A 26,561-nucleotide genomic window follows, 5' to 3' on the forward strand; every position below is an offset into this window, starting at 1 on the left:
TTTTACCTGGCGCTCTAGCTCTGTGGCTTGTGTGGCAAAGCCTGGTTCTAGGACTACTGTCTGAGAACTGGAACAGCAGGAGGCAGCAAGGGAGCGGTGGGCTGGAGTAAAGCCCGGTTCTAGGACTACCGTCTGTGAACTGGAACATCAGGAGACAGCAAGGGAGCAGTGGGCTGGAGTTTGTCCACAAGCTGGGCAAGCAGCTTGTCAGATACATCCACTGGGAAAGGCCTCATGACTCACAGTGAGGAAAAGCCTAGAATACATATTTTCAGAAAGAAAAAAAAGGTCCCAGAAAAAGGAAATGACTCCTAAGATACCTGTTTTGGAGACAAAATATGATTATTTTTGTTTTGTAGATTTAGAAAAATACATGCTGGCCATGGCCCTTGGAAAATTTTGTTTAATTCTCATGTTCTCATCAGAATTTCCGTGTCTGCCTCAGAGGCTGGGGAACGACCTTACCTGTTTTCTGGTTTTTCCAATATAGTTAATGAGTTCCACAGACAGCTGTAGAACTCCTCAGTGAGATAGGCAGACTCTGTGCTTGTTCGATTGCGTCCCTCATGAAAGGAGAGCGGGACGCCCTACATGGGCACAGCAAAGAGCTGTGCAGACTCCAGGGATCACTGCAGATGTCAGTCCTCCGTTGTTGAGGAAATAAGATGCTCCTCCTGTGGTCGTTCAGACTTAAGAGATGGTTGAAAAGAGGCAGGGAGATGATCAGACGGACAGGAAAGCAGGGCAAGTCCTGACTGCAGGGCACCCCTCAGCTCGCTCTTCCCTTCCTCTCATGATGGAAGAAGATGCTCCCGCATCCCATGCTGTTCAAGCATCCCATTCCCACCAGAAACCTCTGTGTGGTGTTTACAGTGAGCCATGTTGCCTCTGAAAAGTCCTAAGCTTCCCGTGTCACTGGCTTTCTCTGTTAAAAATTGTCTTTTTTTCCTTCCCCTTCCCTGTTTTTGCTTGCATTTTCTCTGGCAGGTCAATGAGGTAAGCGAGCCCAAGTTTACTATCAGATACCAAGCTAACCCATCCATTGACATGACTAACCTCATCCGCATCTGTCCCCACATCCGAGCATCCTGCTTTCTTGCTGTGTCACCTCATCTCCCTACATGCACCCGCTGAGCCAGGTTCTGTCTTGCTGTTGGCATCTGTTCTGGAACGAAGAGTAGGCATGGAATGCCCCCACAGGCCCATCCTGAGCTGTCAATGCCAGATAACTCCCCTTCCCCGAATGCACTGACTCCACAGAGCTGCTAGGTGCCTTTGCCATTGACGGGGGGTGGGGGGTGGGGAGGACATGTGGCTCACGGAACTGCTCTTTTGTAAGCATGCCTCCACTGGGGCCTCACCGCGACGAGGCTGACCCTCTTGTGTGTTCAGTTGCGCAGCTCCTTCAAGCAAGCCTTTGGGAAGAAGAAGTCCCCTAAGTCCGCATCCTCACACTCAGACATCGAGGAGATGACGGATTCTTCATTGCCTTCCTCGCCAAAGTTGCCACACAATGGATCCACGGGCTCTACCCCGTTGCTGAGGAATGCCCACTCCAACTCTCTGTGAGTCTATCTAGTGGACAGTGCCTTTTGATCCCTGCCCTAGTTAGGGTTTCTGCTGCTGTGAAGAGATACCATACCATGGCAACTCTTATAAAGGGAGATTGAGGTGTCAGCTTAAAGTTCAGAGGTTTAGTCCATTATCGATTGTCATGGCAGGGGGCGTGGCGGCATGCAGGCAGACGTGGTGCTGGAGAAGGAGCTGCTACCCCTTGAGATGCAAGCAGCAGGGAAAGGGAATGTGGGATAGAACCGCTTTAGTTGGGGGAGTCAGGGGAAGTCCCTCTGAGTGGGACGCTTCAGCAGAGATCTTTACAACAGAAGGAGCCACTGGTTCACTCTGATCAGAAACACTAGCAGCTGTGACAAACCTAATTCCGAAGCCTAGTAGCTTCACATAGTTCTTTCTTCCTGGTTCACCCCAAACCTGGTCAACTGGTGGAGAACCTCTGCTTGGTAGGTAGTGTTGTGTCCAGCTTGACCAGGAGAAGGACATGTGGACAAGGTCCCATGGGAGGGTTTTGCGAGCCGCCTACAGGAGGCACCTTTCTGCTCCTACCAAAGCCCACTGTCTGAAACCCGAGACCATGCTACCTTGCTAGGGAACAAGCAAAGAAGGCAGTGGGCTTTGGTGATCATGCATCGGCCTCACGCTGAGCAAGGCTGCCTTGCCAAGAAACCAACAGTAAAGATCCCAGCGTGGAAATGGGCTGATAGTCTGAGGGGGTGGAGCCTGCTCGCTTATAGGACGGTCCAGGAACAGCACGGTGCCAGGAGACAGATGGTGCCGCAGTGAGTGGAACTCTGAGATCAGTTTCATCATATTTGGTTTCAAGTGTGACAGCAAGGGGCAGAGAAAGTTTAGGCAGCAAAGTGACCTAAACTGGATTAGAATTCTGTGGAAAGCAAGGTGGGCCATCGGGAGTAGAGGGAGATGGCAGAGGTAGCAGCATCCTCCATGCTCCGCCTTCTCTGTCTTCTGAACCCTCCAGGCCTTGGCCTCTGCCCTTGGCCGTGCTCTTCTTCTGAGTATTCCTCCCTCAGGTTTCTGCTCAAGCTGACCTTATCCATGAGACCTGTCCTGTCCATCGTGCATAAAGGAAGAGCCACCACCACCCATGCCCATCCTCTGCTTTCTTCTTTGCCACTGTGTATATCTATCTGGCATAGTGATTTCTCTAGGGTTTGGGTCTGGTCCCTCATCCTACCCCAGCTGCGTGTGCTGGTGGGTCCCCTGTTGGCTCAGAGACCCTCAGGTGTTTGCAATGACTGAATGGCTGATGGGAGACCCAAGTGAGGCGGGGCAGTATACTTGGCATTTTTTTTTAAAAATCACTGTGACCAGATATATGACAAGAAGCAGCTGAAGAGAGGAAGGGCTGTTTTGGTTTATAGTTCATCGTGGTGGGACATGTGTGGCAGCAGGACCGTGAGGTGGCGGGTCACATTACATCTACAGTCAGGAAGTAAAGAGATGGCAGGTCACATTGCACCCACAATCAAGAAGCAAAGAGTGGACAGAAAGTAGGGGCTGAGCCATAAGGCCTCAAGGCCCAGTCCTAGTGACACACAGACTTCAGCTCTGTCTCCTAAAGGTTCCACAGCCTTCCCAAACAGCAGCCCCAGGTGGGAATGAAGTCCTCAAGCGCAGGGACCTGTGGGGGACATCTCACATTCAGACCACAACTGCGGGCGATCCAGAGCTCCGCCGGAGTCACCTGATGTGTGAGCTGCCTAGGCGAAGTTCATATAGAGGTGTCTGCCAGCCCGGAGCTCCTGCGTGTGCATATCTGGGGACTCTCAGTGGGGTGGAGTGGAGACACAGAGCAGAGGGCAAGGACCAGTTCAGATGCGCTGGCGTTCAAAGTTCAGGAAGCAACGGCAGAGTAGCCAGTGGCGTGGGAGGAGACCCAGGAGCAGAGGGAATAACTGCATGGGAGAGGGAATCGAAACCTGGCCGCATGCCGCTGGGTGGCCTGTCAGAAAGGTGGTGAGCTGCAGCATCAAACAGGAGGAGCAAGACGGCGCCTCCCAAACCACTGTCCCCACAGGGATGGGCAGGGCTGGCTCTTGGCTCCCCGGCCCTTTTCTTACATTCCACAGCCTCCGTGGACATTGGAGATGTTGGTTTTGGGTCTGGTTTTCCAAAGGGTGGGTTGAGGGCAAATACTTATTTTCTCCAACCTTCAAAGGTTTTATAAAAATGTGCAAATGCAGAGTTGAGAGGGGGTTCAAAGATGAAACCGAAGGCAGAGGGTCAGGCCTGGAGAAATCGCTCCTCTGTGGGCGAAGGGATGGCAGCTGTGAGGAGGCCACATTTCCCACACTCCACACATTTAAAATTGGGTATGCCAGCATCCCACATCTGGAAAGACAGGGAGATGATAGAATAATGTGCTAGGGACTGGGAAAAAAAAACAACCCATACATCAGGTCACTTTAGTTCATGGTCTCTGAGGTAAGAAAGCCTGCGTTGGTTGCCTACTGGGTATAGTCCAGCAACCTCCAGTTAAGCGACCCCCTCTTCCTCCAGATTTCCTCCTGAATTATCATGCTTAAATAGTGTGACCATGGGCATGATGGTGGCACTGTGCCTCATCCTCCCCACGTTAAAAGCGGAATCACGGCAGCGTGTAAGGTAATTGAATAGCATGCTTCTGATACCTCCAGGAAACACTGCTGCATACCTACTGTGTGTGCATACCTACTGTGTGTTGACAGGTGTGACTAGATGCTCAGAGTGATTCGAGAACAGTCTAGTCCTAAAGGATCTAGTGCCAAGCAGAACAAGGCACGGAAGGACCAGGGGAAAGAAAGGTGCAGTGTTTTTCCCTTTTCATCTACGTAGAGTAGATCAGGTGAGTTATACACTAGACATTCATTGAGCGCTCAGGTCCGGTGCATATGGTAGCCCCTGCTTGGCACCTTTGGGTGACATTCTCTCTGGGTCGTTGCTGCATGGTCAGGGGACAGAAGAGCTTCACACCTCAGGCTAGAGCAGACCTGTTCAGTTAGGTCCGTCCTTCATGTCCAGACACTGGACCGCACTCTCACGACCTCATCTAATGCTGGCTGCCCTCCCCAAGGTCCCGCCTCCAGACATCATTAAGCCAGAGTTTGGGGATTAAGTCTCAGGGTGAGTTTGGGAGTAGACAGGCAAGCCACTCCTTTTGTGGAGGTCCTGATTGGCCAGCATTGCAAAGCAGCCATTTGTTTAGTCACAAAGCAGGCACCGAGAGAGCTTCCTAGAGAAGCGCAGGCCATGTGACAGCAGCTCAGCAGAGTGCCGAGTGGAATAGGGAACAAACCCAAAGCTTGCACCACATGGAGCAGACAGCACGTTCTCAGCCATCCCTGAACCCATGCGCATCTCTGAAACTAAAAGCACAACTCTGTAGTTCTGCCCTGCAAACTGCAGGCCACTCCTGCACAGGGAGCCGGGTAAAGGGTCTTTTGATTTTGAGTTCCACAGTCCTTTGACCTCTCATAGGTTCAGAAGAGGGATAACAACATTTTGGGGATTTTTCTTGTGTTTGGTTGTTTTGAATTCAAGAGGAGACTGAAGATGGCATGCATCCTCAGTTGTTAGTGATAGGGCCTCACTCTGTATCCAAACAAGCCACCGTCCTCCTGCCTCAGCTTCCTAGGATTCTAGGCATGAGCCTCCTGCCCAGATAACTTTTAAAAAAGGAGGAAGTGGCTTTGTTGTTTAGAAACAGTTGACATACAGGTCAATTAAACAGCTCTGAAAAGCCCATCAGTTGGAGCGTTAGACGTTCCTCCAGCCTTTGCATGTCTGTGAACAGTTCTCTGACCGTCTTCTGCTGGCATCCTCTTTCACAGATAGGTTTTGTTTGACCTCTAAGCCAGCGCCTGAGTCTTAGGAAGTGGCCGACATGGCAACCACCTCCCTGGCCAAGCACTTTGTCTCCTGGGCAATCATCTGAAACCTGGGAGCTTAGGGTGGTTTTGGAGTTTTGGTTTTCTGAGTTTTTTCTTTCTCATCTTCAATCCAAATTGTTCCCAATCACTCACCATCCTTTAGAAGTAACAGACTATATTTTAGTAGAACTGGCCCTCCCAGTGGCTACAGTTTACTATGGCTTTAAGGTCTTCTACCTCAAAAAACCCTAGCAACTGAACAAGGAGCTGGCCTTGCTCTTTCTTGAGCAGAGCAGCCGCACTTCTCTCAGATGTGAGAAAGTGGTCCGCACTGTGCCGTGGCACCCTGACGGCTTGGGTTCCTGTCACCACACTTCTATCAGATGTGAGAAAGTGGTCCACACTGTGCCGTGGCACCCTGACGGCTTGGGTTCCTGTCACCGCACGTCTCTCGGATGTGAGAAAGTGGTCCGCACTGTGCCGTGGCACCCTGACGGCTTGGGTTCATGTCACCACACTTCTATCAGATGTGAGAAAGTGGTCCACACTGTGCCGTGGCACCCTGACGGCTTGGGTTCCTGTCACCACACTTCTATCAGATGTGAGAAAGTGGTCCACACTGTGCCGTGGCACCCTGACGGCTTGGGTTCCTGTCACCGCACGTCTCTCGGATGTGAGAAAGTGGTCCGCACTGTGCCGTGGCACCCTGACGGCTTGGGTTCATGTCACCACACTTCTATCAGATGTGAGAAAGTGGTCCACACTGTGCCGTGGCACCCTGACGGCTTGGGTTCCTGTCACCACACTTCTCTCGGATGTGAGAAAGTGGTCCGCACTGTGCCGTGGCACCCTGACGGCTTGGGTTCCTGTCACCACACTTCTCTCGGATGTGAGAAAGTGGTCCGCACTGTGCCGTGGCACCCTGACGGCTTGGGTTCCTGTCACCACACTTCTCTCAGATGTGAGAAAGTGGTCCGCACTGTGCCGTGGCACCCTGACGGCTTGGGTTCCTGTCACCACACTTCTATCAGATGTGAGAAAGTGGTCCACACTGTGCCGTGGCACCCTGACGGCTTGGGTTCCTGTCACCTCATTCTCTTGGATCTTGCTCTTCAGGTCTGCTTTTTTTTCTTACGTAAGAACGAATGTGAGAAGCAGGCAGGGCATGAGGGACTAATAGCAGATCTCTGCAGACACTTCAAAGAGCGAGTTTCAAAATTAAAATGCAATTCCGATTAACTCTATCTACTCTTAAGTTCAGTTCTCTCTCTCTCTCTCTCTCTCTCTCTCTCTCTCTCTCACACACACACACACACACACACACACACACACACATTGCAGGGGCGGGGGAGCCTTGCTCTTAAGTTTCTTTTCTTGCTTATTACCTCACTTCTGAAAGGGACAGGCTGGCTGTGTCTGCCTGGCAAGTGCTCATATCCAAAAGACTACCTGTTCCCATCCACAGTTCCCAGTTACACTGTTAGTGCAGTATGGTTACTGCTCCGTCTCCAGTTCCTGGTTACCCTGTTAGTGCCATGTCGGGGAAAGCTAGAGACCTTCTTGTAACCATTGCTCTGCATAGGTTGAATAACAAAGACTGGATATTTTGATGCTTTGGGTATGATCCTCTTGAGAACGCTGTAGAGGTCAGAGGAGGGGCTGATATGTGCTGAGCCCTGAGTAGTGGTTGCCCTGGACCAATCTCATAGGGGCAAGTGAGTTACCTCGGAGTTACCTCGGAGTTCGTGTCCTCAGTACCACCCTTTTTCCCTAGGATTTCCGAGTGTATCGACACTGAGGCGGACACGGTCATGCAGCTACGAAATGAGCTGAGAGACAAGGAGATGAAGCTGACAGACATCCGCCTGGAGGCGCTCAGCTCCGCCCACCAGTTGGACCAGCTCCGGGAGGCCATGAACAGGATGCAGGTGAGCGGATGGCAAGCAGAGTCCCGGGAAGCTGCAGAGTGGCAGCCCAGGGGCGAGAGGGTCCGTGCGGGCATGCTGGTGGTTGCTGCTTCCCTGCCTCTCTTTAGGTTTTAGAGAGTGGGTAGTCCACACAGCGGACCTTGTGTGGCTCCACACTGTCTCCTCCCTCCACAGGGGCCCCCTCCACTTAGCCCTCTCCCTGCCTTTCCCACTCTTAGCCTCTTCTGACTTCCACACATCACGCACTACTTGAGTGGCACTGTGATGAGTGACTGTCCCCACCATCTGTGTCATGCTATTCCTTCCCCCTCTGAGTACCCTCCGTCTGTCCAAACTGGACCCGCCTCCAAGGCTCCACCTGAAGCTCCTCCCAGACCTCGCCACGCCCTGCAACTGGAAGAGCCAGCCAGCGGCTTCCTTTGAAGGTGGCTGCAACACCAGTTCCTCCCGGTCCCACCTCTGCAGCCCAGTCTTGTGAGCTGCATTTTGCACCAAGACTCGCTTGCGTTAGGCTCTTTATAGACAACTGTGGAACGGCAGAGTCCTGTAGACTGTGCTAAAGGTGACCTCACTGGAGAGCTGTGTCCCAGAGAACATTCCGTGGCCCTGGGAGAGGCTCCTGGAAGGGGCAGCAGCTCCGCAATGAGTGTGTGCCCTTCTCAGAGTCACAGGGCAAACAGCTCCTTCATGTTCAAAGAAGTCCTGGAGTTGAGAAATCTGTCATCCTAAATTCTCAAACCTCTTTGACTGACAGACTCTTTCACACTGGTCACTCTGGCAGGAGACCCCCTGGGAAGGCAGTTTCTGAATACTCCCTAAAGATCAGTTCTCCATGAGTTGGGAACCAGTCCTGCCAGAGTCTTGAATGACTGGGAAGGTGGGGCGTGCCGTGCAGTTTCCCCAAGGGGCGCCTGATTCTGGCTGGCCTGGCTACCGGGGTTCCTCCAAATTCTTCCCCCGGAAAAGGCATGTTCAATTTATGGCTCCCATCTATTAAGTCAGGCTCTTCCTTACTTTTTGCAGAGTGAAATTGAGAAGCTGAAAGCTGAGAATGACAGACTGAAGTCTGAGTCTCAAGGCAGTGGCTGCAGCCGGGCCCCCTCCCAAGTGTCCATCTCCACTTCCCCGAGACAGTCTTTAGGCCTCTCGCAGCACAGCCTGAACCTCCCAGAGTCCACCAGTTTAGGTGAGTGGCTAGCAGCCTGGGGGCAGGTCAAGTCTACTAGCCTGGGTAAGTGGCTAACAGGCTGGGGGAAGGTCCGGTCCACCAGCCTGGGTAAGTGGCTCGTAGGACCAGCAGCAGGCCATGGACACCAGCCTGACTGAGTGCCTCACAGGCTGGGGACAGGCTGAATACACCAGTCTGGGTGAGTGGATTGTGGGGGCTCTGGGCAGGCCCAGCCCACCAGCCTGGGCGAGTGACTAATGGGAAACCAGCGCAGACTGAGGCCTGCGGCTGGCACTCCCGTGCCCAGGGTGAGCAGGTCCACAGATCTGATGGTGAGGTAGCAGGTGTGTGTGCACTTGGGGTGTGTGTGTCTGGGTGTGCATCTGCTACCACCATGAGCCCAGCCATTAGATTCTTCCATGCTTTGCTCCAGCACCCTGAGTTCTTCAGACCATGAGCTTGGGTTTCTCCCTGCCCACCATGCTGAGTTCTTCTCAATCCATCTAAGGAGCTGATCTGCATCCCCAGTGTTCAGCTGTACCAGTACCCCTTGGAAGGACACACCACAGAGGCCGTGCCTTGGCTTCCAGCCTCCTGGCTGTCGGGGTAGACTTCAGGCTGGCACATCATCCCAGAATGCACCTTGAGTTTTTCTTTGTGAGCATTTCAAGGCTGACGCTTTTATTTTTTTTTTTTTTTACCCATGATGCTGCTGTTGCTGTTGTTTGAGTCTCCCTTGCACTTCCATCCAGCAAGATGCATTGTCAGCCTGCTGACCCCGCCCTGGCCTTCCTACCATTGGTTTCTGTGACTGCGACTGCATTCTCCATCCTCCCCTCCCCCCACCCTGCAGCCCGACATCTGAATTGCCCTGCTGCTGTGCCCACAGGCAGCAGAGGTGTCGGGAAGCAGCTCTGCCCGTCCCCACGTGCCCGCCCACGTGCCTAAGGCTGTTGATGTTTTCCATTCGCAGACGTGTTGCTGGATGACACTGGTGAATGCTCGGCTCGGAAGGAAGGAGGCAGGCATGTTAAGATAGTTGTCAGCTTTCAGGAGGCAATGAAGTGGAAGGAGGTCAGTCGGCTCCCTCTCCCTGTTCACCTGCCCTTTCCCCAGGCAGAAACGGCCTAGCTTAGCGACCGGAGACCTAAGGCGCTGGGAAGTACCCACACCTGTCTCAATGTCAGCGTCTCTCTTACAGGGAATGCATTCCGAGGCCCAGGGGCTGCTGACGTGGCAGTGTATACTGGGCCCAGGATGTGCTGTGTTCTACTATACATGAGTCCACATGAAGGAGTTTCCTGTACAGATTCTTTAAGGCATTAACAGGGGAGCTTGGTGATGTAACTCGGTAGTCAAGTGTTGGCTCGCATGTCCAGGGCCCTGGGTTCCGTTCCTAGCATCACAGTAGAACACAAACCAAAACACAAACAAACAAACAAACAAAAAATAGGAAGTAAAGAAATAGTAGAGATTGAATAGAATACTTACAACAGCGTTCTGAAAACAGAAATTGAGACCTCTGCTGGGTGGTAGGTAGCTCCTGTACTCATAATTCGTAGTGGTCCCTGCTGTGCTCACAAGCCTCGGCAGCCCTCATACCCACACTCCTCAGCGGCCCATCCCGTACCCACAATCCTCGGCAGCCCTCATACCCACACTCCTCAGCAGTCCATCCCGTACCCACAATCCTCGGCAGCCCTCATACCCACACTCCTCAGCGGCCCATCCCGTACCCACAATCCTCGGCAGCCCTCATACCCACACTCCTCAGCGGCCCATCCCGTACCCACAATCCTCGGAAGCCCTCATACCCACACTCCTCAGCGACCCATCCCGTACCCACAATCCTCGGCAGCCCTCATACCCACACTCCTCAGCGGCCCATCCCCTACCCACAGTCCTCGATAGTCCTTCTACCTGCAATCCTTGGCATTCTCTCCTGTGCCCGTCCTCACTAACTATCCTTTGACATAAAGCAAAGAGCGCCTCCTTTCTGTGTTTCAAAGACTGCTAAAGCTCACCCCAGGAGCAGCTTCACGGTGCACTTCCCTGTACTTTCAGCACTAGGAGACACTAATGCTCTCAGAAACGGCTTTTCTGTCTGGGTTGTGGTGGCGGTACACGCCTTTAAGCCCCCAGTACTTGGGAGGCAAAGGCAGGTGAATCTCTGTGAGTTCAAGGACGGCCTGATCTATAGTTCTAGGATAGCCAGGCTACACCAAGAAACCCTGTCTCGAAAATAAATAAATAAATAAAACAAATGAACAAGAAAGAAAGAAAGAAAGAAAGAAAGAAAGAAAGAAAGAAAGAAAGAAAGAAAGAAAGAAAGAAAGAAAGAAAGAAAGGGCATTTCTGGACTTGCTACTTTCCCAGGCAGCTGTGAACATTTTACTGGTAAGGCAGACGCGGAAGCTGATTGCACTCAGCTGGCCTGGGGCTCATTTCTGTCTCGTCAGATGCTCGAGACATAGCATTCACCAAGCTGGGAGACAGAAGGCCCTCGGCTGAGTCTAGGGAGCACAGAGTAGAATGGGGAGGGGCACCCTGAGCCACTGATGCCAGAAGCCGGCGGTTCTCTGGTGTGGTTTCTGTTCCCGTGTGTGCCTGCCAGCGACTATTCTGAGTGGAGGTGGAAGGTGGCAAAGCCAGTTGGTTGTATTTTAGTGGGGAAATCCAATTGGATGCCCTGGATGACCTTGGGCGTCCATGCAAGTGGGAAAAGGTCACATGAGTCTCCACATCGAGTCCCCTTGAGGTTTTAAAATTGTATTTCATGGTGTTTCTAGCCAGCATGTTATGGTTTCAGATAGTTGGGAAATCAAAGTACCCATCAAAACAGAGTCTCTGCCAGCTCTGACACCATGTGGCTGACCTCCCAGGGGTTTCAGAGGTGTCTGGCTGGAAAGGAAGCTCAGGAACCCAGTTAACAGAGGCCTGGCCTGGCAGACTGAAGTTCATTCTCACAGTGCAGGCGGGTCACATCCCTACGTGTTGCTGATCCTCCTTGCCATTATTCTCACTATCACAGATAACATTCTTCCAGGATGATAAATCATTGTTCTGGGCCACACTGCAGCATACCCAAGAGGTCACTGCCCGTGGCATTGTTCCCACTATGCAGCTAAGAAACCCAAGACCACAAGGCTGGGGCGGGGGAGTCAGACTCTGTCATGATCGCTGGTGCTCTGCCCTCTCTTGCCGGCTGTGGGCCTGCACCCACCACCCAGCCCCACCCTGTCCTAGCTACATCCTCACAAGCATGGGAGATATTAAAAACCCAGCAGAATGGAATGCTTTCTCGGCATCCTTTTCATGGATGAGATCCGTTTAGCTCCCGTGGGCGTAGAAGAACAAGAAATGAGAAAAAAAATAAGTTGTTGACAGTCTTTCCAGAATTTTACTAATTTCTGAATCGAGCCTGTTTTCAGTTTTCATAGAAGAAAAAGTAATACTGTTTTTAATTGTCAGAAGCCAGGCTCACACTTTTAATTCCCACTCTTGAGAGGCAGAGGCAGGAGGTTTTCCGAAGAGAAAAAAAGGATAAAAAGGGAGAAAGAGAGGGAAAGAGAAAGAAAGAAAGGAAAAATAGGAACATTCTCTGAAGTTCTAACAATGACGACAGACTTTACTAAATAAAACAAGAAATGGCTAACCCTAGATACGTGTAAGTTGAGAAGGTATCATGAGTCTGTCCAGCGTAGCTCTGAGTCAGACAGGTGAATCGTGGAAGCTTCCTGAAAAAGGTGAGTAGTTCTTTAGCAATGTTTGCAATCCGGCTGCCGGCAGACAGGAGCTGGGGGAGGGTGCAGTCCAGGATGTGAAATCCATGCCCTGTGCAAAGCATGCACCTAGCTGATGGTTCCAGAGCCCTGTGAGGCGATCTTAGTCTCCCTGACCCTTTGCACTTTTACCAGAGCAGAGACAGGGTTCCAGGCTGTTGCCTGCCAGCTGAGCTATGCCTGGTGTGGAAAGGAATGGGACTTTGCTGTCTTTTGGAAGCACTGGAATGCCTAGGCCTCTGCTCAACCGGGCCAGAAAGCAGCCAGCTGCTCCTGACCTGCTTGTGTCTCCTCACCCTTAGGATTCCAGACCGCACCTGTTCCTTATTGGCTGCATCGGAGTTAGTGGCAAGACAAAGTGGGACGTGCTGGACGGGGTGGTTAGACGGCTGTTCAAAGTAAGTGTTTCAAGAAGAAAGTCACAGCCGTGAGCTTGGAGAGGGAGGGGAGCTTTGTTTCCATAACCCCACCGTTTCCCTAGCTTACTCTCCTCTCCTTATCCTTATGTTGCTAGGTCTTGTCCCCTGGTCCTCCAGGGCACGGAAAGATGATGGTATGTGACTGGTCATCTTTCCTTGGCAATGGCTGGCCAGCTAGTAAACATCATTTCACAGTGCATCCCTAGGGCTGTATCCTATTCGATGTGACCCGGGGGTGAAGCTCAGCCAGGACACGTTTGCCCTTTGGGCTGCACATACAGGACCAGCAGCCCATACCAACCCTGCAGTCCCTGGGAGCCGCATCCCACCAGTAGCCAGTGTCAGGGATGCTGACATGCAACACAGCCACACCACGGGGTTGGGTGTTTGAGTTATCAGAAATGGCTAGGGAACACCAAAGGGAATCTTGTGGCTCGTGATGATTTGAAAGAAACTTTTGATTTTTCTTTTCTTCTGTCCCCAAATAAATCAGCAGTATCAACTATTAATCATATTTCCTGAGTGATAACTATAGCCTCTACATTGTATGCCAGAGACCACACTAAGCCCTTTGTTGTTCCATTTAACGACTTCGAAAGCAGCGTGATGCCACCAACCTAGAAGTAGACCAGAGGTCTCTGCCATCTGACCAAACCTGACTTAGCTAACACATTGCGATCTCTTCTAGCATATGCGTCAAATGGTTTTGCACAAGGGAAATTCAGTTCTTTCTTTTTTTTTTAAAGAGTATGTGTCTGAGTGCTTTGCCTACATTTATGTCTGGTGTCTGGTGCCCTCAGAGGCCCGAAAATGGCATTGGATCCCCTGGAACTGGAGTCACAGATGGTTTCCCGTCGGTTACTTTTTATGAATTGCTTAGCACCATCAACAGACTCTGATTGTAAACAGAGACTTCTCGTTCATTCTCTGGCCGCCCAGACCCGAATAATCACACAGAAACTATATCAATTACAACACTGTTTGGCCAATGGCTCAAGTGTATTTCTGGCTAACTCTTCTTAAATTAAGCCATTTCTATTAATTTGTGTGTTACCACAAGGCTATGGCCAACCGATAAAGTTCCGGCGGGCGTCTTTCTCCTTCGGCAGCTACATGCCGTCTCCTTGACTCTGCCTACTCTTTCTATGTGTCTCTTCCAGCCTGGCTATATTCTGCCATGCCATCGGTCAAAGCAGCTTTATTCATTAAGCAATAAAAGCAGTACATACAAAAGGCCATCCCATATCACCTGATGCCTTCGAGATTACAGCCAAATTTAGGAAAAGCTGCTTGTCTTTCCGTGCCTGGTTGTTTACCCAGGTTAAGCGTTCATGGTCTTGTTAGGGGCTTGTTTTTCCCCTCCCCTAAGCAGATAACTCTGTATGTTGAGAGCCTGGGGTTTGAGGGTGTTATCTTATCCTCAGAACACTCTTAATTTCAGTTCAGGTGTCTTCTGAGAAAAAGAGGGCACCTGTCAATCACCCAGTGAGAATGGGTGTCCCAGCAGGTTTTAGCCAGCTCTCTGATGGTCCGTGTTTTATTTCCCCAGGAATATATCATTCATGTGGACCCAGTGAGTCAGCTGGGGCTGAATTCAGACAGCGTTCTCGGCTACAGCATCGGTGAGATCAAACGCAGCAACACCTCCGAGACCCCCGAGCTGCTCCCTTGTGGCTATCTGGTAGGAGAGAACACCACCATCTTGGTGACTGTCAAAGGTAAGTGGCTGCTAGCTGAGCAGTGGTGGTGCACGCCTTTAATCCCAGCGCTCAGGTGGTAGAAGACGGCAGGTCTCTGAGTTCAAAGCCAGCCTGAACCACAGAGTGAGTTCCAGGACATTCGGGGCTACACAGAACCAAAAGGCTAAGTAACTGCTTGTGAAGCTGGGGCTTCTTTTCAGTGATCAAAGTATATCTGTTTTCACTGTGCATGTGGGTGGGTTTTTTTTCTTCCCCCCTTTTACCTCAAGCACTCCTACTTAAGCAAGTTGCACCACCAGGAAACAACAAATTACTTCAGTTTATTGCTGAAATTAAACATCAAAAAGTCCCATTAACCTTATGACTGAGATGATGAGAAACTAATAACTCCTTAATAACCCTGTCAAAGTGGCACTTTACCAAGCAGTGGAGGGTGCTTGCCAGCCGGCCTTGGGCACAAGCCCATTCTACAGATAGAGAAACAAGAAAGTTGCTGCAGACATCCTGATGAGATCACTCTTGCCCACACACCCAGCTCCTGGAAGTGCTAAACCCCAGAGTGTCTTGTGTCATGGTCTTCCTCTACTTGTCCCTGTACACACAGGGCTCTCTCCTAATGCAAAATGCTTTCAGTGTGATTTCAAAAACACCGCCGTTTTTAATACTTTAGGACTCTTGCAACATCCCAAGGCTGAGTCTCACTTGAGATCCAAGGCAAACTGTGAGCCACCATAAAAAGTGAAAGCAAGTTATATACTCAGATATGCAATGGCACAGAATCAGCATTCCCATTCTGGAATGGAACATGCGCTACAGCAAGGGATGTTTGGACCAAAGAAAGACCAAAACTGAGCAGGTTAAAGAGCTAATCCTCCAGCTACATACCAAGTATTTTGGGCTTGTGATGGCCTCCTCTGGACTCTAAGGGCTTGGGTAACCCTACCCCTCCAGTTTTCCTGCCTTAGCACCCACTGTCTCGCTCTTAAATCAGCTCCTCTCCGTGCCTGAAACTTTCATTGGTAGGTGTGTCATGGTCCTGGTCTCTCCACCCTCCTGGAGTCCCCATTGCAGCTTGAGCTTACCCTCCGGAATGCCATGCAGTAGCTTCTCGGGGATTCTCCTTGCAGAGATTCTGACCCTGCCAACCACTGCCTGGCCTCAGCAGCTCTCTAGAGCCTTAAAGCCAAATTCCGTGACCTCATCAGTCTTGCATCTTCTTGCATGCCTGCAAAACTGGTAGCGAGTGGACAGTGTTGCCAGGCTCTGCTGCCAGCCTGGGCTGGACCCTTGCCCTTTGCGCTGCAGTTGCAATGGCTTCTTGATGTTTGCATTTGCAGAAATAGCTTTCCCAGGCAGTTTTGTGAGCAGGGAAGCCCTTCTATGGCTCCTTCCCTATTGTGTTGTTACAGAGCAGGGCTTCTCTGTAACACTCACAGGATCCTTTCCATATGCACCTTGACCTCACCTTTCAACTTACCCAAGCTCCCCCCGCCCCCACCAACAAACTGCATCTTTGTATCCTCCTGCCCTACCTGCTCTTTTTCACTACAGACCTGGATAAGAGTGGTGAGCAGTAACCATGCTCTAACCTGAGCATTCTCTTGCCTTGAAATTGCCTCTACCAAGCATGTTAGGGTTTCTATTGCTGTGAAGAGACACCATGACCACAGCAAGTTTTATAAAGGAGACATTTAATTAATGCTGGCTTACAGTTTCCGCAGTTTAATCTGTCATTGTCACTGTGGGAAGCATGGAGACATACAGACAGACATAGTGCTGGAGTGGTGGCCCAGAGTTCTGCATCTGGATCCCCAGGCAGCAGGAAGAGAAGCATTGGGCCTGGCTTGAGCATCTGCAACCTTAAAACCCACCCCCAGTGACACATTTCTCCCAACAAGACCACACTCCCTAATAGTGTCAGTCCCTAAGAGTCTATGGGGGAGATTTTCATTCCAACAGCCACAGTGGGCCTAGCTTGAGGTTCTGAAACCTCAAAGCCCACCCCCAGTGGCATACTTCCTCTAGTAAGACCACACCTACTCCAACAAGGACACACCTCCTAATAGTGCCACTCCCTTTGTGCCTATGGGGGCCATTTTCATTCTGTCTTTTTTTCCCCCTCTACATAACCCTGGCTATCCTGGAACTCACTGTGCAGACCAGGCTAGCCTAGAACTCCCAGAGATGCTCCTGCCTCTACCTCCCAAGTACCAGGATAAAAGATGTGCACCACCATGCCCCGTAGTCCATTGCTTTTAAGTTCAAGTTTTCAGGAGATGGACAGAAGGCAGCCAGGGTTTTTGCCAGAATGTAGCAAGAATGACTTCCTGATGGAGTCATGTCCATTCCCCACCCCCCAAACATCATGGGCCGTGCTTTCACTGTCCACAGTTCTCTACGCGTTGTGATTTCCCAAATTCCCACCAGAATGGTTCATTAATATCTGCTTACCGCTTTCCTGCCCGTTTCTATCCTGAGGTTCCAAGCCCCTCCACACTCCTCTGCAGATCAGGTCCAGAGGCCTGAGCACTGGGTAGTAAGGTTATTATACCAGTGACCCTACTTTTCAGTACCAGTTTTCTGTGTTAGCTCCTTGTCTAAGTGGCTGGGATAAAAATCCCTGCCAGAGGCAGCAAAAGGAAGGACGTGTTTACACTGTCCACAATAGTGGGGAAGTCACAGCCCCGCAGCCCACTGGCAGATGAAGGGGTAAATAAACTCTGACAGAAAGAATCCTACCTAGGAAAAGCAGGATGAGTCATCAGGCATGCAGAAAGAAGAACTGTGTAACAAGAGCCCCCAACCATTTACAAAGTACATGGCGTCATGGGGCCACACATCGTCACCCCCTTGCTTCACAGCGAGCACCACAAACACCAAGGGATAAAGCTGACCTGTGAGGAATGAGTGACAAGATGCCCACCCCTACAGGAGAGTGGCAGTCCATACAGCCTGGTCTATGGCTGCCCTCAGTGTTGCCGTCTACCAGGATCGACTTGGGTTCTATGTTGCCCTGATGAGCACTAAAACTTTCCTGGATTTTGCAGTAGGGTCCCATTTAGAAAATCAATTCATACCAGTGATTCCAGAAGAAGCGGTGACCCTGTGTGTTCCTTTTATTTTATCTTAATTGCTGTGGGTGCATGATGTCTGCATTGGGCGTGCGCATATGACACCGATTGCCTGTGCAGGTCGGAGGACAACTCTTGGGAGTGGGTTCTCTATTTTTCCCCACTGTGTAAGACGTCCCAGGGATGGACTGAGCATCTCAGGCTTGGTGGCAGGTGCTGAGCTGTTTTGCTGGCTCATGAATTTGTATACTCTGAAGTCAATCCTCTAAAAACTCTGTGGCAAAGCAGCTACATACACACTAAGTATCCTGCTCATTGTTGCTCCGTGGCTCTCATTGTTGACGGCGTTAGTATTACATTTAGGAGTTCCTCTACCCTATGCTTGGTTTGTAGGTTGAGCCTATATAAGGCTGCTCACAGGCCTGCTCCCAGAGGTGAGGCATCTTTGTCATGGTCCTCTGGGAGCAGTCATTGCCTTTAGGGGTTACATTGGTTAGGAGAGGGCTAGAAACAAACCCATAAATGCTTTAGGGGTGTCCAGTTGCACTGAATGGGAGGAAGGTGCTGTTGGGTAACAGAGGAATACCTCCTGTTTTATTTCTTCACTTATGCAGACTAGCTTGCTTTCTTTTAAGATTTATTTCTTCATTTAATGTGTGTATGAGTGCTCCACCTGCATGTACACCCTTACACCAGAAGAGGGCATCAGATCCCACTACAGATGATTGTGAGCCACCATGTGGTTGCTGGGAATTGAACTCAAGACCTGTGGAAGAGCAGTCAGTGGTCTTAACCTCTGAGCCATCTCTCCAGCCCCAAGATTAGCTTTCTTGAAGGGAGTTTTTCAATGGAATGACTATCCACCTTAATTTTTTTTTTAAGTTAAGGTCTCTCATTGGCTTGGGATTTGCCAAGTAGGCTAGGCTGGCTGTCCCGTGAGCCCTGGAAATCTTGTCTCCACCACCCTGGCACTGGGATCACAAGTGCATGCCATCATGCCTCGTGTATATTCTGGGGCTTGAACTCAGGTCCCCATGCCTTCAAGCAAGTCTTTTGTGTCGTCACACTTTTTTATTGGGACCATCAGCTCCCAATAATGACATGGAGACTTACTATTAATTATGAAAGCTTGGCCGATACCTTAGGCTTGTTACTAACTAGTTCTTTTTTTTTTAAGTTATTTATTGTGTATACAATGTTCTGTTTGCATGCATGCCTGAAGGCCAGAAGAGGACACCAGACCTCATTACAGATGGTTGTGAGCCAGCATGTGGTTGCTGGGAATTGAACTCAGGACCTTTGAAAGAGCAGGCAATGAATGCTCTTAACCACTGAGCCATCTCACCAGCCCCCCTAACTAGCTCTTATAACTTAAATTAATCCATATCTTTACCTATGAATCTACATTCTTTTATGTGGCTCAGTTACCTTTATTCTATAATGCCCTTGCTGCCTGCTCTACATCACTGGCATCTCCTCCTTTTTCCCAGCATCCTCTGTGTCTGGAAATCCTGTCCAGGTATTGGCTGTTCAGCTTTTTAATAAGCCAACTAGAGTGACACATCTTCATAGTGCACAAAAACATTATTCCACAGCACCTTTGCTGTCTGAGCTCTCTCCCTGACCCTGAGACCATTCTTTTAAAGCCAACAATGCTGGCTAATGAGGTTATCTCAAATAGACAAGAGGAGAGAGCAGCTTCCATGTGCCACTATTTCTGGTCAGAGTCTCAGCATGTAGCATGTTAGTCTGGACCTGCCAATCTGTATTCTCATTCTAATGTCAGGGTTTCACCTTGCTTCCTGCCTTGCCTTCTGGCACACCTAAGTGTGGGCAGTTTAGTACCTGGCAGGAAGGAGAGAGAAGAAAGGGGAAGAGGCAGCTCAGAGCTATGACAGACACAGTCGGACAAGACTCAGGTGTCGGCTGGGATAGACACTACAGGGCTAGTGGATGCTAATAGGCAGACAAAGTTCAGAGTTAGGGGAACAAAAGACATGAGGTGCTGGTGACCAGGAGGGTGGATGTCTACAGCAGCAACATTGGACTTTCAGCCTCCAGTGTGCCCACCTCCAAGCCTTCCCCATCTCTCTCCCACAGGGCTCCCGGAAAACAGCCTAGACTCTCTGGTCTTTGAATCCCTGATCCCCAAGCCCATCCTCCAGCGCTATGTCTCCCTGCTGACAGAGCATCGGCGCATCATCCTCTCAGGCCCCAGCGGCACTGGAAAAACCTACCTGGCCAACCGGCTCTCGGAGTATGTGGTACTTCGGGAAGGACGGGAGTTGACAGATGGTGTCATTGCCACCTTTAACGTGGATCATAAGTCCAGTAAGGTGAGGAGGTCCTCCTGTGCCTGCTGTACCCTGGGCTCTTTAAATGCTGCTGATACCACCACCCTGAGCCCTTCCAAACTCACCGTTCTAGAAAGCCAGGAGAGGAGCTCAGAATGGGGCTTATATATCGGAATGCTTTGAGTCAGACCCTCCCATCCAGGAGCTCCATCTGGGCCAAGTCAATCCTGTCCGCTTATGACACACAGTGATGACTCCTTCAGATGTGTCCAGATCACCAAAAACTTACCATGCCTCTAGTGGGAGTTACTGTTTTCTCCCCAAATAAAACCTTTTGTACGCCAACAAAACTGCCCATAATAACAACCACGGTGGCTGTCACTGATGGGTTGGTTGTCTGTCCCTCACAATGCCCTTCAAGGACTAGTTGTCTTTGTCTCCCTCTTACAGGGCTAACACCAGCAGCTTGAAGGACATTTGTTACATTCTAAGTGTGGGTCCTGGGGCCGAGGTTGCTGTCTCAGAGCCCTGTGCGTGGCCAGTTCCATCGCCCCATATAGTGAATACTAGGGGCTTATAGACGGAGTCTCACCTGGTCTGAGCTGGGAGGCTGTGAAGGGTTTTCACAGTGTCTTTCATTTCTTCATTGATTGATTGATTCATTCAGTCACTCATTCATCCTCCGGCGTACAGTGAAAGCTCACGGTTTCTAGCTCTGTTCAACATTGGGCAGCATACCTGGAGATTCAATGGTGAATTGGAAAGGGCTCCTTTGCCTTATGAGTCACCTCACACACCCGAGAGGGCTAGGTCTCATGCCTCAGTTTCCTGTTTCCATGCGGGTCTACCCCGTTTACCAGTTCCCCTCATCGTTTTGATGTAGGGATGGGGTTAGAAAAACGCTCATCTCTCTGTCTACAGCTTATGAGTAGGTGGGTGAAGGAAGGCCACGTGGTGGGTGGCTGGCAAATTGTGCCCAACTCGATCCCATTTCCCTGGGCTGCTTGCCCATGTAGACCATGGCTAAACTATGCTCTGCAGGCCTAAGTAAGGAAAGTGGGGGTGCCAAATGATAAGGAACCAGATCTGCCCATGGTGAGCAGCGCTGAGAGAGTGGGGAAACCTTGGACATTTTCATGAGCCAGCTACATTTTGACTCGAAAGGGAGGCTAGAGAGGTGTCGAGGTGGAGGAACCATTGCCCGCTGAGCAGCTGGGCCAGTCTCTATGATGGGTGTTTCTCACAGGTACCCGAGTCTGACCTACCCTGTTGCTTACCCCCATGCAATCTCAGGCTGATCGCCTAGCTCTTCCTATGAAAAAGAGCTAATCATTGTCCATCTATCATAGAGTGACTATGCTGCCTAAGTCCCCATGTGTGTCCTGAGTGTGTCCCCTGCTGCACCACCCTCTCTGTCTTTTCCTGATGTGTAGCCCTAACCCGGGAACACTGGGCTGTGCTCCTTTCTCTAGCCAGGACAACACTCCAGGTTCATTTGCAGCAGGTCATTAGCAGGTCCCTGGGCACAGAGACTCCCCTGCTCCTGTGCACTCTCCTGTCTTCCAGAGCACTGCCCAGCAGCACGTGTATGTGGCTGGGACCTCTATTGCTCCAATGGCTTCTGCAGCACTAGCTCTCAGGGGGGTTCTGTGGAGATAGCTAGTGATGAGCCACCTGCCTGCAGAAGCCTACTCGGAGATTAGCCCCACAGCAAGAAATGATGAGTTCCTAAAGAAATGGTTGAGTGGGAATTAAAAAGTGATCCTCTAGGCTGGGATTATAGCTCAGTCAGTAACATACTTACAAAGAGAACCTGAGTTTCATCCCCAGAATCCACATTTTATTTATCTATCTATCTATCTATCTATCTATCTATCTATCTATCTATCTATCTATCTGTTTATTTATTTATTAAGCTGGTATGATGGCATACCTTTTTTAAGATTTATTTATTTATTATGTACACGGTGTTCATTCTCCACGTGTGCCTGCAGGCCAGAAGAGGGCACCAGATCTCATTACAGATGATTGTGCGCCACTGTGTAGTTGCTGGGAATTGAACTAAGGACCTCCGGAAGAGCAGTCAGTGCTCTTAACCTCTGAGCCATCTCTCCAGCCCTGATGGCATGCTTATAATACCAGCGCTGGAGGGGTAGAGACAGGCAGATGCCTGGGGTTCGGCGGACAGCCAGCCTAGCCTGCTTTGTGTGGGAGAGAGAGACCCTGTCTCAAAACACAAGGGGGGTTGATTGTAGTAATAGTTTGTTTGTGCTTTAAAAAATAAAACTTGTCTGAAGATCAGAGTGCAGAGCTAAGCCGCTGGAAGCCAGGTAGTGGTGGCTCACACCTTTAATCCCAGTACTTGGGAGTCCCACGCCTTTAACCCCAGCACTAGGAGACAGGAAGGGATATGGCTGTGTGGAGAGAAGAATATAAGGCAGGAGGAGACAGGAGTTCAGATGCAGTCTGGAGATGCAGACTGAGGGTGCAGTCTGAAGAGGCAGTCTGAGGACAGGATCACCCTTTTGGTCTGAACATCGGTGGAGGAGAAAGGTCTTTCTAGTGGCTGGCTGCTCTGCTTCTCTGATCTCTCGACTTTCACCCCCAATATCTGACTCTGGGTTTTTATTAAGGCCAATTAGAATTCGTGCTACAGAGGATATCTGAGGAACAACCTGCAAGTTTGTCCTCTCGCTTGCACACACAAGTACATACATGCATACATATGCATGTGTGCACATTCACAGAGGAAAAAAAGAGGGCCTTAGGCATGCATTTTATAAGCCTTGCCTGTCCATGCCCACAGTATACCTAGAGCACCATGCTGTGAGCAGTGCACTGATGCCCTGGGACGGGCAGGTGCTCATGTCGTATCCACAGTGTGGCGTCATAAGGGGATCTTCCTCTTGCCTTGGCCTTCGTCAGCGAAGGCACAGTGCATGTGGGTCCTCCCGGGGCGGGGGGGGGGGGGCGTGATTGCAACCTCGTTCTCCTGGCCTCCACAGGAGCTTCGCCAGTATCTGTCCCACCTGGCCGACCAGTGTAACAGCGAGAACAACGCCGTGGAGATGCCACTGGTCATCATTCTGGACAACCTGCACCACGTGAGCTCTCTGGGAGAGATCTTCAATGGACTGCTTAACTGCAAATACCATAAATGGTAAAGATGGGTCCTAGACCTCGGGCGGGGGCAGGGGCATGCAGGTGAGCCAGGTCAGCGTGGCAGTGAAGTGGTACACACACAGCCAGAGCAGGGGAGGTAGCCAGCTGTCCTCAGGTCTGTAAGCCCCTGCTCTCCAGCTCACCCCTAATTCAGCTTCTCCCATTGTGTTCCCTGCAGCCCTTATATCATTGGCACGATGAACCAGGCTACCTCTTCCACTCCCAATCTGCAGCTTCATCATAACTTCAGGTAAGGTCTCTTGGCCCTCCCCCATCCAGGCAGATAGAGAGGGGAGGGAGGGAGAAGGGGGTGCTTAGCCCTCTCAGGGTACCTGGTGTATGCTGGACTTCATGTTGGACTTTCTCTCTCTCTCTCTCTCTCAATGGGGTTTCTCAGTGTAGCTCTGGAGCCTGTCCTGGAATTCACTTTGTAGACTGGGCTGGCCTCGAACTCACAGAGATCTGCCTGCCTCTGCCTCCTGAGTGCTGGGATTAGAGACTGCACCACCACCACTCAGCAGGCCTTTTCTCTTAGCTCATTCACTTCCCACAGCAGCTTCATGTAATTCTATTTACCTCTGTGTTTCCAATGAAGAACAGAGGCTTGAGGAACTTGGTGACTTAGGAGCCATGCACAGTTAGCACCGAAGCCTGAACCCTGATTGCTGTGACTCTCATCACTGGGCCAGTATCAGGGAGGCAGCTATGACCATACATGCCCGTCTCTGTTGAGCGTGAGCAGTGACAGCCCTCCCCACGTCGCAGGGTCTGTGGACTCGACAGTTCTAACTGCTGTGAATCCCTAGTGTCTGGTCTCCCCCCTGAGGAGAGCCTGGCTCCATGCAAGAAGGTGATACCACTTGTCCTGGCATTCCTCAGCACCCCAGCCCCTGCCCTCAACTCTACCTGTGCCTCTAGGTCGGGGGTAGACTTCATAACCTTAGCCTGGACCTTGAACACATTTTCACTGGCTGCCATGCAAGCCTCCCTCTGAGGCACCCTAAACGCGGCTGCAACCTTGATGAGTGTGGTCGCCTTCCCTTCCCACACACTTCTTTTTCTGAGGCTCACAATGCCTTGTGGGTGTCCTTGTGGTTCAAAGGAATTTCTTGACTTCGCCAGGTGGGTGCTTTGTGCCAACCACACGGAGCCCGTGAAGGGTTTCCTCGGCCGCTTCCTGAGGAGGAAGCTCATGGAGACGGAGATCAGTGGGCGGGCGCGCAACATGGAGCTGGTGAAAATCATCAACTGGATCCCCAAGGTCTGGCATCACCTCAACCGCTTCCTGGAGGCCCACAGCTCCTCGGATGTCACCATTGGTAGGTGGGAGGTCAGGCAGGCTGGGGCAGGCTGCTGGGCGGATGGAGTGGGCAGTGGTCTCCTAAGAACCTTGGCTCCTTCATGTACTATCCTCTGGGTCCTGGCCAGGACAGCATTGAGCCAGTATGTCATGCTATCCCCAGAGATTTAAAAAAAAAAAAAAAAAGTGGGCAGAGGAACACCTGGAGACAAAGATGAACCCAGGCCACAGTATCTGTGGAGATATGTCCTAGTCAGGCTGGGGCAGAAACAACCAGCATAGGAAAGAGTCTCTTCCAAGGCGGTACAGGCTGAACTGCCCGCTGGGATGGCTTTGTTTTTGTTTTTATTTATTGGTTGGTTGGTTGGTTTTTCGAGACAGGGTTTCTCTGTGGCTTTGTCGCTTGTCGTGGAACTAGCGCTTGTAGACCAGGCTGGCCTCGAACTCACAGAGATCTGCCTGCCTCTGCCTCCCAAGTGCTGGGATTAAAGGCTTTGTTTTTCAATGTAAAGTATTCCCAGTTTTGCAGAAGGTTGGGGATTAAAGTAGAGCAAACGACCAGGACTTCCTGGTCCTGACACCTTTTCATTATGAGTTCATTTCTCCCGGCCATGCCTGCATATTCTTGTCTTCTGAGGCTGTAGTCATGGTGCACACATGTATATATGCAGTGCCTGCGGTGCACACATGTATATATGCAGTGCCTGCGGTGCACACATGTATATATGCAGTGCCTGCGGTGCACACATGTATATATGCAGTGCCTGCGGTGCACACATGTATATATGCAGTGCCTGCGGTGCACACATGTATATATGCAGTGCCTGCGGTGCACACATGTATATATGCAGTGCCTGCGGTGCACACATGTATATATGCAACGCCTGCGGTGCACACATGTATATATGCAACGCCTGCGGTGCACACATGTATATATGCAGTGCCTGCGGTGCACACATGTATATATGCAACGCCTGCGGTGCACACATGTATATATGCAACGCCTGTGGTGCACACATGTATATATGCAATGCCTGTGGTGCACACATGTATATATGCAATGCCTGCGGTGCACACATGTATATATATAATGCCTGTTTTCCATCTCATGATGTCTCCAGAACAGCCTCTGTCAGTACTCAGTTTAAAAGTTACTTTTTTTAAACTTTTTTTTAAGAGTTATTATTTATTATGTATGCAGTGCTCTGCCTATATTCTACCTGCAGGCCAGAAGAGGGCACCAGGTCTCATTACAGATGGTTGTGAGCCACCATGTGGTTGCTAGGAATTGAACTCAGGACCTCTGGAAGAGCACTCTGTGCTCTTAACCTCTGAGCCATCTCTTCAGCCCTAAAAGTTACTTTTTAAACCTGTAAAATAATCAAATAATCAAAATCATTTGCTTAATCATGTCTTCTCTTATACATTTAATGGCTCCACCTTTAACGACCAAGATCAGTACCCCTACTAAGATCACCTTCTCTGCAAGCTTGTTCCTTTCTTTCACTGAGGGTTGGGGTGAGAGGGTTGGAGTATCTGCTATGGAACCCTTTGGTCAGCTGCTAGGAGGCTACTACCACCAGCCCCTCAAGCCATCAGCCCTGCTGCTGCTTAGAAAGTTCCTCCAATGAGGAGGCTTAGCCAAGGGTCTCCTGACACCACCCTACCCCCATTTTGGTTGTGATGTGTTTCACTGTATCCCCAGGTCCCCGGCTCTTCCTATCATGTCCCATCGACGTGGATGGTTCCAGAGTGTGGTTCACTGACCTGTGGAACTACTCCATCATCCCCTACCTCCTGGAAGCTGTCAGAGAAGGACTCCAGGTGAGAAACACACTCCTTTTGACTTCCTCAGACCTGCATGCCCTGTGTTAGTGGCCCTGTGTGGTCTTCAGCGTGGCCCACGGTGGAAACAGCTGTGATGAGTCTTCCTCTGTCTCACCAGCCCCAAAACAGACAGGGAGACCTTTCATTAATTATGAAACCTTAGCCTTTAGCTAGCTCTTATATAACCCACTTATATTAATCTACATTGTGTCATGGGTGTGCATTCTCTTTCATCTTGCACCTCTTGTTTCTTCTCTGGCTGGCTCTCGACTCCACCCTTCATCTTTCCAGGGTCCTCTCTGTCCCCTGAAGTCCTGCCTAACCTCTTTCCAGCTGGTGGCCGTCAGCTCTTTGGTACACCAATCACAACAACACATATCCCACAACACACAGCACTTGGCCGCAAGTCTTGACTTAGCTGCTTATATGTGGTGTGACCCCCGCCCCCAGGCAGTGTTTCACCTGT

The 26,561-nt window shown here is 50.6% G+C and overlaps 1 protein-coding gene across 6 annotated transcripts in view; it reads left to right on the plus strand.

Annotated features, from left to right (window-relative positions):
• The window catches only part of Nav2 (neuron navigator 2), a 356,673-nt gene that overhangs the window by 319,752 nt on the left and 10,360 nt on the right, over window positions 1–26,561 (plus strand). For 5 of the 6 annotated variants that reach the window (XM_087901386.1, XM_087901385.1, XM_087901389.1 and 2 more), the window contains 11 exons: window positions 1,393–1,565; window positions 7,219–7,372; window positions 8,396–8,558; window positions 9,514–9,614; window positions 12,625–12,720; window positions 14,291–14,459; window positions 19,613–19,848; window positions 22,812–22,966; window positions 23,147–23,218; window positions 24,091–24,287; window positions 25,974–26,092. In XM_087901386.1, coding sequence (XP_087757512.1) covers window positions 1,393–1,565; window positions 7,219–7,372; window positions 8,396–8,558; window positions 9,514–9,614; window positions 12,625–12,720; window positions 14,291–14,459; window positions 19,613–19,848; window positions 22,812–22,966; window positions 23,147–23,218; window positions 24,091–24,287; window positions 25,974–26,092 — 1,635 coding nt within the window. Of the gene's footprint in view, window positions 1–1,392; window positions 1,566–7,218; window positions 7,373–8,395; window positions 8,559–9,513; window positions 9,615–12,624; window positions 12,721–14,290; window positions 14,460–19,612; window positions 19,849–22,811; window positions 22,967–23,146; window positions 23,219–24,090; window positions 24,288–25,973; window positions 26,093–26,561 lie in introns of those variants that run through there. The other variant, XR_015736368.1, reaches the window with a different exon arrangement.

This window comes from Myodes glareolus, chromosome 24, assembly GCF_982192425.1.
Source record: "Myodes glareolus chromosome 24, mMyoGla1.1, whole genome shotgun sequence".
Lineage (NCBI taxonomy): Eukaryota > Metazoa > Chordata > Mammalia > Rodentia > Cricetidae > Myodes > Myodes glareolus.